At 39.7% G+C, this 13,675-nt stretch overlaps 1 protein-coding gene across 2 annotated transcripts in view; it reads right to left on the minus strand.

Moving 5' to 3' along the window:
• Window positions 1-13,675, minus strand: part of tmem145 (transmembrane protein 145) — an 81,937-nt gene that overhangs the window by 58,408 nt on the left and 9,854 nt on the right. Inside the window, exons 2-3 of one of the 2 annotated variants that reach the window (XM_057833887.1) lie at window positions 2,752-2,826; window positions 478-555 (exon numbers count right to left, since the gene is read on the minus strand). In XM_057833887.1, coding sequence (XP_057689870.1) covers window positions 478-555; window positions 2,752-2,826 — 153 coding nt within the window. The remainder of the gene's footprint in view (window positions 1-477; window positions 556-2,751; window positions 2,827-13,675) is intronic. The other variant, XM_057833888.1, reaches the window with a different exon arrangement.

The following is a 13,675-nucleotide window of genomic DNA, read 5'->3' on the forward strand; positions in this document are numbered from 1 at the left end:
CGAATTACTCCAGTTAATCGATTAATCGTTGCAGCACTAATATAATAGTAGAAATACGTGTGGTATACATGCATTTTTTTTAAATAGAGTGGAACCTGCAAGCAATTCAACCTTGGTGCTCCTGTTGAAACAACTCACCACAGGAATTCATGGACTCATGAGACGGTTATCAAATCATTTAATGGTCTTTTACTTCAAAATAGAGAATGTCTGAAGGTCTAAGGCTGCTGTACTGTAAGTTCCAAGGTTTTTAAATGATTGATGATGATTAACTGAACAGACAGCTATTAGGACACATCTCAACATCCCTGAGAGCTATACCTGTATAGCTATGAAAAATATTCGTAAAAGTAGTCAGCCCTTTTAAATAATTTTTCTGCAAATTGTCCAAATTTTGGTTTATGCTCCATCATATCCACTCACATCATTGTTAATTTCCACTAATATTTTTTTAATAACAATGTCACAAAGGCTCACCTTTTCAGGCCTCTTGTACACAGCTGGCCACTGAGAAGCATCGTCAAAGTAGAGTAATATGTTCTGACAGCAGCGAGACTGCACAGAGACATATAAAGGAGTGTTGGAAAGGGAAAGGGTGGTATTAAGAGGCGAGGCGAGTGAGCGATGCGCATGGATCAAAGAGGAGGCAGCTGGAGATTGCAATGACAAAATGTGTCCCCCACCACCACCGCCGCCGCCAAGTCTGCAGGGCTAAATCGAGAGAAGTGGCAAAAAAGGAGGGCGTGAAGGGAAAAAGAGGAAGAGTTGGGAACAGCCTGAGGTGGAAGGGGGAAGAGATAACTTAAGCATAATAACTACCTCGCCACCCATCTACCATATTGCAAACTAGTACGTAGCAAGCATGATAACCACCTACCAAAAAGTGAATCCGTGTTCAGAATGCCCAAATAGTTGGTCGTTCCACCAAGAGCGCATACAAACCTCAAAGTGGCAGAGTGACACAAGTAAATTCATATTCATAATGACTCAAACTTTGTTGACAAATTAATGAAAAGTACAAATATTACATAACTAACAAACTTATGAAAAAAAGACGTTGAAGTGAGAGGTAGAAATGTGCTGGATGTGATGGTAAGGCTCACACTCTTACAGAGGTGCACACGCACATACGGGGGGCAAATAAGTATTTAGCCAACCACTAATTGTGTAAGTTCTCCCACTTGAAAATATTAGAGAGGCCTGTAATTGTCAACATGGGTAAACCTAAACCATGAGAGACAGAATGTGGGGGGGGGGATGAAAATCACATTGTGGGATTTTTAAAGAATTTGTTTGCAAATCATGGTGGAAAATAAGTATTTGGTCAAAACCAAAAGTTCATCTCAATACTTTGTTATGTACCCTTTGTTGGCAATAACGGAGGCCAAACGTTTTCTGTAACTCTTCACAAGCTTTTCACACACTGTTGCTGGTATTTTGGCCCATTCCTCCATGCAGATCTCCTCTAGAGCAGTGATGTTTTGGGACTGTCGTTGGGCAACACGGACTTTCAACTCCTTCCACAGATTTTCTATGGGGTTGAGATCTGAAGACTGGCTAGGCCACTCCAGGACCTTGAAATGCTTCTTACGAAGCCACTCCTTTGTTGCCCTGGCTGTGTGTTTGGGATCATTGTCATGCTGAAAGACCCAGCCACGTCTCATCTTCAATGCCCTTGCTGATGGAAGGAGATTTTCACTCAAAATCTCTCGATACATGGCGCCATTTATTCTTTCCTTTACACAGATCAGTCGTCCTGGTCCCTTTGCAGAAAAACAGCCCCAAAGCATGATTTTTCCACCCCCACGCTTCACAGTGGGTATGGTGTTCTTCAGATGCAATTCAGTATTCTTTCTCCTCCAAACAAAAGAACCTGTGTTTCTACCAAAAAGTTCTATTTTGGTTTCATCTGAACATAACACATTCTCCCAGTCCTCTTCTGGATCATCCAAATGCTCTCTAGCGAACAGCAGACGGGCCTGGACGTGTACTTTCTTCGGCAGGGGGACACGTCTGGCAGTGCAGGATTTGAGTCCCTGGCGGCGCATTGTGTTACTGATAGTAGCCTTTGTTACTGTGGTCCCAGCTCTCTGTAGGTCATTCACTAGGTCCCCCCCCCGAGTGGTTCTGGGATTTTTGCTCACCGTTCTTGTTATCATTTTGACGCCACGGGGTGAGATCTTGCATGGAGCCCCAGATCGAGGGAGATTATCGCTGGTCTTGTATGTCTTCCATTTTGTAATAATTGCTCCCACAGTTGATTTCTTTACACCAAGCGTTTTACCTATTGCAGATTCAGTCTTCCCAGCCTGGTGCCGGTCTACAATTTTGTCTCTGGTGTCCTTCGACAGCTCTTTGGTCTTGGCCATAGTGGAGTTTGGAGTTTGACTGACTGAGGTTGTGGACAGGTGTCTTTTATACCGATAATGAGTTAAAACAGGTACCATTAATACAGGTAACAAGTGGAGCCTCGGTAGACCTCATTAGAAGAAGTTAGATCTCTTTGACAGCCAGAAATCTTGCTTGTTTGTGGGTGTCCAAATACTTATTTTCCACTCTAATTTGGAAATAAATTCTTTAAAAATCAGACAATGTGATTTTCTGTTTTTTTCCACATTCTGTCTCTTATGGATGAGGTTTACCCATGTTGACAATTACAGGCCTCTCTAATCTTTCCAAGTAGGAGAACTTGCACATTTGGAGGTTGACTAAATACTTATTTGCCTCACTGTATCAGTGAAGTCATCTTACCTTAGGGTAACGGAATCGAAAGTCCAGGCGTCCAAAGTCGGTGAGGAAGCAAAAGCGAGTGAGGAAAATCCAGTCCTAAGGTGTAAACATAGACAAGATATACAAGGAACTTCAGATTCAACAACCAAGAAATATGTGTTGTCAGAATTACATGTGCTGGCTGATAAAAATTAAAGCCATACAGACGATTGATTGTTTCTTTAATGAATAGGATAATTACAAAAAATGGTTTAGATTAAAACTTATGACAGAAATAACAAGGATTATTTTATCCAATTAATGTTTAGTAAACATGTTTTTTTTTGTGACTTGTAATGACTAAATGCTACCAAATCAACAATATTAACGCAATATCACATAAGAAGGAGTGATGTACCCACGAGTCACAACCCCTTTAAAAAGTGAAAGCTACTTCTTGGGTATTGATAATTATTTGAAGGGCTTCGAGTTTGTTAAACACACATAAAGTAATTATGATTCAGTAATTGGTTTGGTCTGAAGCATGTCAGAAAATAGGGAGGAAAACTGATCATTATTCTCCAGGTGAAAATCAGGTATTTGAAAATGAGGAGGACAGAAATAAAAGAAATATTTGTTAGAGATTGGCTCTAAAAGATTACTGCATTTTTCAGACTATAAGTCGCAGTTTTTCTTCATAGTTTGGCTGGGGGTGCGACTTAAACTCCGTCGCGACTTATTTGTGAAATTATTAACACATTATTATATGATTTCACATGTTATTTTGGTGTTCTGGGGTGACACTGGTGGTTTGGTAAACTTTTTTGCATGTTCTTTATGCTATAGTTATCTGAATAACGCTTGATAGCTATGTTACTTTAACATACCGGACACATTTGCATTTCGTTGTTCATGCATCATGTAACATTATCATACTGTACACTTACTCAGCACGTTGTTCTCTCTTGTATTTTTATTTTAAATTGCCTTTCAAGATGACATATCTGTTCTATGTGTTGGATTTCATCAAGTACATTTCCCCCAAAAATGCGACTTATACTCTGGTGTGACTTCTATGTTTTTTTCCTCTTCCTTGGGCATTTTATCGCTGGTGCGACTTATAGCCCGAAAAATACGGTAATTGATTATCAAAAGAGTTGATTATTTTTATGATCAATAAGGTTTTTTCCCTTAAACCTGTCCTGTTCATCTGCTTAGGCATGGAGAATGGGAATCTGAAGCCCCTTTCAGACTTATATTCCGGTAAATTCCCCTGTAAGGTGATGCGGGAATTTACCTGTGTCATGACTCATGAGTTTCAGACATGGGGAGATATCCCGGGAATAAACTGGGTTGGACACTTTCAGACCTGTCCCGTGTTGGCGAATCGGTGCTCTCTGTGTAGGGATGGCGGGGGACGGGATTTTATAACCCTGACATGTCATTTTTGGTCAAAATAAAATATACCAAAATAAACCACACATTTCCAAAGATGGACGATGGACTGACTCTTCCTGGGCTCAACGATCTAGTAGCAATTTAAGATCATTATGTTTCCGGTTTAATTTAGCTATTTTCAGTTTGCCATGTTGATAATCGGGATGTTTGTTTACCACTTTTCGTCTCACAGCGTAGAGAGGAAACGACGATCGGCTCGCCATGATATTTACGTCATCAGCCTTCGCATTGTGACCCGGGAATTCAACGCCTGCTTTCAAACATGCCGCATCCCAGGTAAGTCTCGAACAATATACTAGGATGCGACCCGGTAAATGTCTGCGTGATCTCCGTGCCAGTCGACCCGGGAAATTGCTTTCACACATAAGGGCTACCCATTTAAATCCGGCGATTTAAAAGGTGTTCAGGTATGTGTGAAAGGAGCTTGAGTGTCTTTATCGGCTGAACAGTTTTTAATGTGCCACATGGGAGTTTGCTATACGGTAGTTCCATTGTAGTTGTTTATATTGTCTAGTTCATTGAGAGAAAGAAGCTGGCAGAAATAGAGAAAGAAAGACAAAAAAACAGAAGGAATAGTAATACTAGGCATGTGCCGGTATGATATTCTGACGGTATAACCTCAAGCCAAAATATCACGGTTTGCAATTACAGCTCTAAAATGTGTTACTTTGAGATATCTGGGATTAAAAATATGCGGGATTTTTTCCATTGAACAGGATTTTGATTTTTCCTAAACATATTAGCAAATTGGAACATAAGTATAATGTTAGGTTAAAATAAAATTATTTAAAATTAATCATTTTCCATAAAAAGCACGTGTCTATGACACGTATCATGTTTACATTATACACACACTCTCTTTCTCAACATAGACAGTTGGCAGAGTGAAAAAAAATCACAACGTTTTACCACCGCTACACACTGAACACGCTGGAGTTAACTCTCGTAGTTAGTGGGAAGTGTTCATGACAGTGGTTACTGACCTTTAATTTTGTATAAATAAGAAACCATATTGGAGATATTGCCTCCTCGGCAGCCACCCTCCGCTAACTTGTCAATTGGCCCTCCTTCTCTAAGACGCGGCCGTCTGTAACTTTTCTGTAGGTGAAGTATTCCCATACCAGCGATTTTTTTTTTTTTTTCGATGAGGGGAAAAAGGCTTAGGAGTTTCACATCCTCCCGCCATCGTGTAGCACAACTGACTCACTGACACTGAGCAACAACCAGTGGGGGAGGGTTGAGCCTTACAGCTGCAAGCGAGGGATTTCTCCATGTATTTTTGGGACACAAAAAATAGCTGATACCTTAGGGACGGTATGACGGAAAATTTTTGCGGTTTTGAAACCTTGACATTTTCATACCACAGTATACCTTGAAAACGGTAATCGCCACATGTCTAAGTGATACCAAAAAAAAAAAAAAATCATTAAATATATATGTTACCTAAAACAAGTAGCGTTGCTATCTACTCTTACTTTCTGGGAATGGGTACCTAGTCGATTAGCTGTTGATTAATAGTTAAAATTTGACAGCACTAGTCCTAACACTAGTCCATCCTCTAGTTGGTCAAAGCCGACGGGGACTTGTCCACACTAACACATTAATAATCAGCATCTTCACTGAGTATGGTGAATTCTATTAAGTTGTTTATCATATTGTTAAAGAAGTTACAAATGGTGAATTGCTCTGTTGCATGCCTGTGTGTTTTTGTATTGCATTGATGGCTTCAATAATTGATAGCACTGGTATCAAGAGGATGGAATGAGATCCATATTACAAATGCATGGCCCACCACTTCTTTCAGCAATAAAATAAGCGAAAAAAGTTTTGAGATAATTTCTAGTGCAATAAAAATGAGAACTGCCCAAACTTTTGACCTTGTATAATACCACCATCACTCATCTCCTATTGCACAGAAAAAGTAAACTTCAAAATCAATTTGAGACTTAATGCCAAACTCTTCTCCTGGGCCCAAACATCATGCATACTGTGAGGGTAAGTTTCCTGCAGGCACAACGTGCTTCTTCTTCTCACTTATTAAAAAGTGGCCTAAAGGTTGGTTGCTATAAACTCTCCAGCCAGATCAAGAAAAAAAATCAGCCCATGCACCATTATACAGTAATTACCTGTGCCCTGCTACATAAACACACCTCGTAATTCCGCTGCTGAGAACTAAAAGCAGTGTAGCGTTGCCAGCTTTCACCACCATACATCAATTCGGACAAAAGCGCAGCCATAATTCAAAGCTGTCTGCCAGAGAGCCAGCTACGGGCCCGGGAACCTTCGGCTTATAACTCAGTGGGCCCCGAGCCCACCCTTCAAAAGCCTTCCCGAAGGCCCCATTCAACGCCCCACTCCTGTCCCTGTGTGTCCGTGACAACCGAGATGGAACCGAGCAGATATAATTGAACACGCGGCGGACCTGCATCTGTCGCCGGACTATTGCACGCTTGTCGCCATGACGACAGCGGCATGCCTTAGCGTTGAGGCTACCATAGACACGGCAAACAGAAAAAGACAGAGGTGGTCATTAAAGACAAACTCTTTTTGTATGGCCGAGTACTTATTCGTGCGTTCGTCTTTCACAATCACTCCGGCGGCTATTGTGGCTCACGGTGAACAATAAGCTGAAGAGCGCCTTCATGAATTGAGTTCCGTTTCCAATTAATTGCTTGAATTATTCCTTGAGCCTGACAATGTAGTGTTATTTGATCAATAATGAGAAAGTTACATGTACACTTTTTGGAAAATTTAGCAATGTTACCAACACGAGTATTTAAATTACTCTTAGCTCTTTGTTCGGAAGTACCTCTTTATGGGTTATAAATATATTACATATAGCAAAATGTCTTTATGTTTGTGTCTAAAATGAAGTTTCATCTTTGCAACCCGCGAAAAGGCCAGTCAAAGTGCCACTCAAGTAGTTGTTGCCATTCTTCTAAGTTCAAAGTAAAGATGTCCCAATCGCATATTTTTGCACCAGAGTCCGCAAAAATAACCAGATTTTGAGAATCTGCCGATATTGGGTCCTGATCTGATAAGAAGAAGGTTGGTGTGTGTGTGCTATGGACCCACTGTGAGATTCCGCAATAAAGATCATATATAAGAAAAAAAAGTCTTTTTTTTTTTTTTTTTTTAAACATTTGAACAAAAGTTCCAAACATGTTACAGTACTGTACTGTTTACCGTACTTCCTCTTCCACTTTTTCTGGGAGTGTTGCTGAATATAGAGTGTATATATTTTTGTTTCTTTTGGCAAAGCCATTGTATTTCTCGAATTTGTTTTTTTTTTTTTTTTACTTTTTAGCCCTTAAAAAAAAAAAAATATATATATATATATATATATACAGTGGGGAGAACAAGTATTTGATATACTGCCAATGGGTTTTCCCATTGACTGTGTATCAAATACTTGTTCTCCCCACTGTGTGCATATTATACATATATACATACATATACAGATATATATATGGCGGAAAACACAGACAAGACTGAAAAAGCCGTTTCTGCTCTCGCACTCCCCTTTAAAATAAACTGCTGTATTTTAAGCCAAAAGAACTGTTGTGTTCGATAGAACATTATGCGATAGCAGGTTCATGGCGCATTAAGCCCCCGAACTATTTTTAATTTGTCCGTTTTACCCTGGAAACCCACGTTTACAGATATCGCGCAACCGCTTTTGTTTCAACCCAGTCATAAAAATAAGGTAAGTAATTATATTTTTATCATTCAAAATGTCTTGTCATTTTTAGCTTAGAATCATTAATTGATGTATATTTCATTAAAAAAACAACTTTAAAAAATTATTAACTCACATATTTTAAACTTTTATACAAATTACGTCACAATGAAAAAAATGGTGTCTGTGGAAAAGTCAGATATCTACCTCATAACTGTCGCTTAATTGTATTTATTTTTTTTTTGTTACTGTCGCATTCTCTCCGATATGTTTGATAAATAATTGATCCAAACAAAGTACATTGGAAAAAAAAAACGTTTAAAAGGTTAAAAATATGAAAAAGAAAATCTCGACCACTCTGTCTGCGATTTCTGCATCGTGACCCTTGTTATATTACCATGTTTCACCCATAAAATCCCCCAAAAAATCCAGCTGTGGCCATCCACAGCTACTGTATGTCTTGACACTCAGTCATACATGCTACTTGGAGTTTTTGGATCAATACAAGGTATGTACGCGATAATATCGCGTTAAAATCATGCCGTCTGTAATTCTGCTCTTTCATGCTCTCACCTCCAGATAGGGTTTCGCTGTTTAAATTCTTTTTTTTTTTTTTTTAAATGCCCTCCTGTTCAAAATTTTCCTTCCCCCAGAAAATTGAGATTTTAAGCTGTCCAATGATGTGTCACACATGCATATGACAATTTTGAAAGTTGGCCAAATTGGGGGTCTCAGGTCGGAACTTCAAGTTACTTGAGTGTTTTCCGCCATATACCGGTACATTTTTTAAATAATAATTCAAAACCCTATCCTTTTCACCTGATTCTGATCCTCCGAAAAATGGCGCCATCGGCCTGATTTCCGATCACGTGATCGGATCGGTGACATCTTACGTTAAAAAAAAAAAAAAAAAAAAAAAGATCTTCATATAACTGGGTAGCTATGTATCATGGGCCAGTATCTATCGATTCTCAGACCCAGAGTTTTGATTTGTTGTCTCAGGGCTGATTAATTACTTGGGGAGTTATTGGTACCTGTGCTGCGGTAGGTTACAAGTTAGCCAGTAAGGGCTTGCGTGCGCAGCCTTCAGGATGTAATGTGCTGTAACACACTTGTTCTTGTTTTTAGAAATACAGTGGTACCTCTACATACGAAGTTAATTCGTTCCAGGACCTTGTTTGTAAGTCGAAATGGTCGTATGTCGAGCAGGATTTACCCATAAGAATACATTATACTTCCATTAATTCGATCTACAGCCCGAAAACCTACACTAAATCCTTAATAAATACTGCTGGTACTATTGCAAATATCGATTAAACTGAGCAAAAGTAATAAATTATGAATAAAAACAGCAATAATAATATAATATTAGTAATAGTGCTGTCAAATGTATCGCTTTAATGGGCGGTAATTAAATATTTTTAGTTAATCACGTTAAAATATTTGACGAATTTAACGCATGTGCGGGATGACCCGCTCATGCATTGCCTCAAACAGATTACAATGACGCACTTGAGAGCTAAGAGGCAGAGAAAGGTGTCTTGTTTTGTGCTTTTTCTTAACAAAGGTATACCACACACATGCTGGCACTTTGTTTCCTTATTAGCACATTCAGCTTCAACATTAACACAGCTTACGGCTCTCGGCAGGCCGTAAGTCTACCTCACTCCTGCATCATGTGAGTAAACAACATTGGCGCCGCGTGCACTTCAGGGTGCCTCGGAAAATTCTATATCAGAATATTACAAAAGGCGAGTGGACACAGGCGTTCATTGGATCACGCTGTTTATTGGCATTGGCTTCGGCAAATCCTTAACAACAAACATAAGTATCATTTAGTGAAAGCACAACAAAAATAATATCTCTCGAAAAGCGCTTCAATCTGTATAAATGAGGCCCTATTCTCACACAGTTAAACAACAGTGCAAAGAGAACTGGCATTCCCAATCAAAATAGCTATGCAAAATACACATAAAACTTACTCAGACTTTGGTCAAACTCTATTTAAACATTTCATTTAGTTCAACAAATACACTACATGGCAATATTTAGTCACAATATACAAACTATCGGAGGTCTCGTACGTTGTGAAGCTAGCACTAAAATGACTTGAATTACAATGGATGGACCAGTAAAAAGGGAACTACGGCGTCAGTCAAGGGACAAAACACACTATTTGGCTTGATTTTAAGTTAATTTAAAACTCGCCATTGACACCTTGTGGTGTATTTCAATCACTACCTTACATAGTTAAAGACACTGTGGAAGAACGGCAGGGAGCCCATGTGACGTCCCGCTCGGCGATGTCAACAATGGCGAGCTTCTAGTTTATTTTTTGATTGAAAATTTTACAAATTTTATTAAAACGAAAACATTGAGGGGTTTTAATATAAGAAAATTAGTATAATTTATACTAACATTTATCTTTTAAGAACTACAAGTCTTTCTATCCGTGGATCCCTTTAACAGAAAAAAATGTTAATAATGTTAATGCCATCTTGTGGATTTATTGTTATAATAAACAAATAAAGTACTTATGTTCAGTATGTTGAATGTATAAATCCGTCTTATCTTTTCATTCCAACAATAATTTACAGAAAAATATGGCATATTCTAGAGATGGTTTGTATTAATTAATTAATTACATTTTTTAAGCTGAGATTAACTCGATTAAAATTTTTTAATCGTTTGGCAGCCCTAATTAGTAATAATAACTGTAGTAATGTAACGAATCTGGTTCTAATGTGAACACATCACGTGACTGACTTGACAGAGAGAGATGGAACTTTTTACTTTCACTTTGTTTACTTTGTTAGGCTGTGGCGGACAGTAGGCGTGTTGTGTTGCACAACTTGATGGAATAAAAGATTAGAAACCTGACGAAGCTGGCAATCTCTTTGGCGATGTTACCACAGTAGTAATTGTCACCTTAACTTACAAAGACTGGCGAATGGAGGACGGAAGAGGACCATCGAGAGTAGACATTTTACGGCTGTATCGAGCCAGTTCACGGATGCGCACACCACGTTGATATTTTTCTATCGTTTCCATCTTTATTTCAATGGTAAGCATCACCTTTTTCCTTTTTTCACCACCTGCACTAACATTCTTGGAACCCATGTTGATTTCTCTCACAAGGAAATCCGCCGTGAGTCGTCTTGCAGGAAAAAGAAACTGCAGCACTGTCATAAATCGTTGTATTTCGAGCATTTTGTCGGATGTAGAAACAAATGGCGAGTCAAATTTTACGTCGGATGTCGAAAACATTGTGTGTCGAAGTGATCGTATGTTGAGGTACCACTGTATATCAGAATGTTGAGAAATGTCGTTTGGGTGTGGCCAGTTGAGTGACATCAGAAACTGGAGTCCGGTTAGTTGGTTGGGCTGCGTGTGAGCTTCTGGGCGTATTATAAAGTCTAAAGTAGCTCCTAGAGAGGGGTAATTTATGAATTTGTGCGTTCAAATGTCCAATACAATAAATGGCTGAAAGCAAATCGATGATTGCGGGGCATACTGTGTGGCTTTCTTTGCCTACATGGGTAGGCCCGCTTCTAAGCAAAATTTGGCCTCACAAAAGAGAAAAAACAGCTGAAATAAAAAAGTTCAGTTACTAGTGCGTAGTCTACAAGTGTGGTTGGTACGCCTCAGATTTTTCCCGCCGCATGCCATTAATCAAGCCAACCCCTCGACACCGCATCCACTCGATTTAGCATCATTCCGATTTGCCGCTTTCCTCCCTGGCAATCTGTCCTTTCATCTGTGTGCTTCTCGCACTCTCTCTCCAGATGCCCGTTTGCCTGCTTCGCCTCATTAACAATTAATTACCAATCAGCTCGTGGAGTCACCCCCGGACCGCCGGGCCCCTCAATGATTCATTAGTCAGGGATACACAACGCTGCAACACATAAACACATGGCGGAACCACACACATACACTGATGGCAACAGACGGACACATGAAAGAACTCCTCAGACGCATACACACAGTCAATGCATCTTATCATAACACACTCATTAAAAAAATGCGCTGGCTCGGATTGTGACTACTTTGATGACAGTACGAAGGATTTTCAGCAGATTTCAAAGTGTTATGACAGGATTTAGGATTTCAGAACTGCAGTATTTAAGGCAGGAAATAATGAGAATGAAGTCTGCCAGTCCTTTTTACACGGGTTTTCAACAGTGCTTGTCCTCATTACCGTTGTTGGTAAATTGGAGCCCATCCAAGATGACTGAAATGCAAAGTCAACACAGTAGTATTGTATTCGAAACCCCCACCTGACTAACACTTTGCCTTCTGTGCTGTTTGTTTCAAACTAATTTTGCAATCCCCCGCAAAGATTTTGAAAACAAAAAATGCACTGTAAGTACGTGCATACATGTACATTGCTGGCCAAAAGTATTGGCACCCCTGCCATTCTGTCAGATAATCTCCCAGAAAATGATTGCAATTACAAATGCTTTGGTAGTAATATCTTCATTTATTTTGCTTGCAATGAAAAAACACAAAAGACACAAAAAAAAAAAAAAATCATTATCATTTTCCACAAAACCCCCAAAAATGGGTCGGACAAAAGTATTGGCACCATCAGCCTAATACTTGGCACTAGCACAACCTTTAGACAAAATAACTGAACAACCGCTTCCGGTATCTGTCAATGAGTTTCTTACAATGCTCTGCTGGAACTTTAGACCATTCTTCTTTGGCCAACTGCTCCAAGTCTCTGAGATTTGAAGGGTGCTTTCTCCAAACTGCCATTTTCAGATCTCTCCACGGCTGTTCTATGGGATTCAGTCCTGGACTCATTGCTGGCCACTTTAGAAGTCTCTAGTGCTTTCTCTCAAACCATTTTTTAGTGCTTTTTGAAGTGTGTTTTGGGTCATTGTAAGGCTGGAAGACCCATGACCTCTGAGGGAGACCCAGCTTTCTCAGACTGGGCCCTACATTATGCTGCAAAATTTGTTGGTTGTCTTCAGACTTCATAATGCCATGTACACAGTCAAGCAGTCCAGTGCCAGAGGTAGCAAAGCAACCTCAAAACATCAGGGAACCTCTGCCATGTTTGACTGTGGGGACCCTGTTCTTTTCTTTGAAGGCCTCGTTTTAACCCCCTGTAAACTCTATGTTGAAGCTCTTTCCCAAAAAGCTTTTCTTTTGTCTGCCCAGAGAACATTCTTCCAAAACGTTTTTGGCTTTCTCAGGTAAGTTTTGGCAAACTCCAGCCTGGCTTTTTTATGTCTCTGGGTCAGAAGTGGAGTCTTCCTGGGTACCCTACTATAGAGTCCCTTTTCATCCAAACGCCGATGGATAGTACGGGTTGACACTTTTGTACCCTCGGACTGCAGGACAGCTTGAACTTGTTTGGATGTTAGTCGAGGTTCTTTATCCACCATCCGCACAATCTTTTATTGAAATCTCTTGTCAATTTTTTGTCCGTCCACATCGAGGGAGGATGGCTACAGTGTCATAGGCGTTACACTTATTGATGACACTGCCCACGGTAGACACAGGGACATTCAGGTCTTTGGAGATTAACTTGTAGCCTTGAGATTGCCCATTCTTCCACACAATTTTGCTTCTCAAGTCCTTAGAGAGTTCTTTGGTCTTCTTTCTTTTCTTCATGCTCAATGTGGTACACACAAGGACACAGGACAGAGGTTGAGTCAACTTTAATCCATTTTAACTGGCTGCAAATGTGATTTAGTTATTGCCACCACCTGTTATGTGCCACAGCTAAGTAACAGTTGCTGATAATTACACAAATTAGAGAAGCATTACATGATTTTTCAAAGGGTGCCAATACTTTTGTCCGGCTCATTTTTGGAGTTT

Source organism: Corythoichthys intestinalis, chromosome 4 (assembly GCF_030265065.1).
Source record: "Corythoichthys intestinalis isolate RoL2023-P3 chromosome 4, ASM3026506v1, whole genome shotgun sequence".
NCBI classification, from domain to species: domain Eukaryota; kingdom Metazoa; phylum Chordata; class Actinopteri; order Syngnathiformes; family Syngnathidae; genus Corythoichthys; species Corythoichthys intestinalis.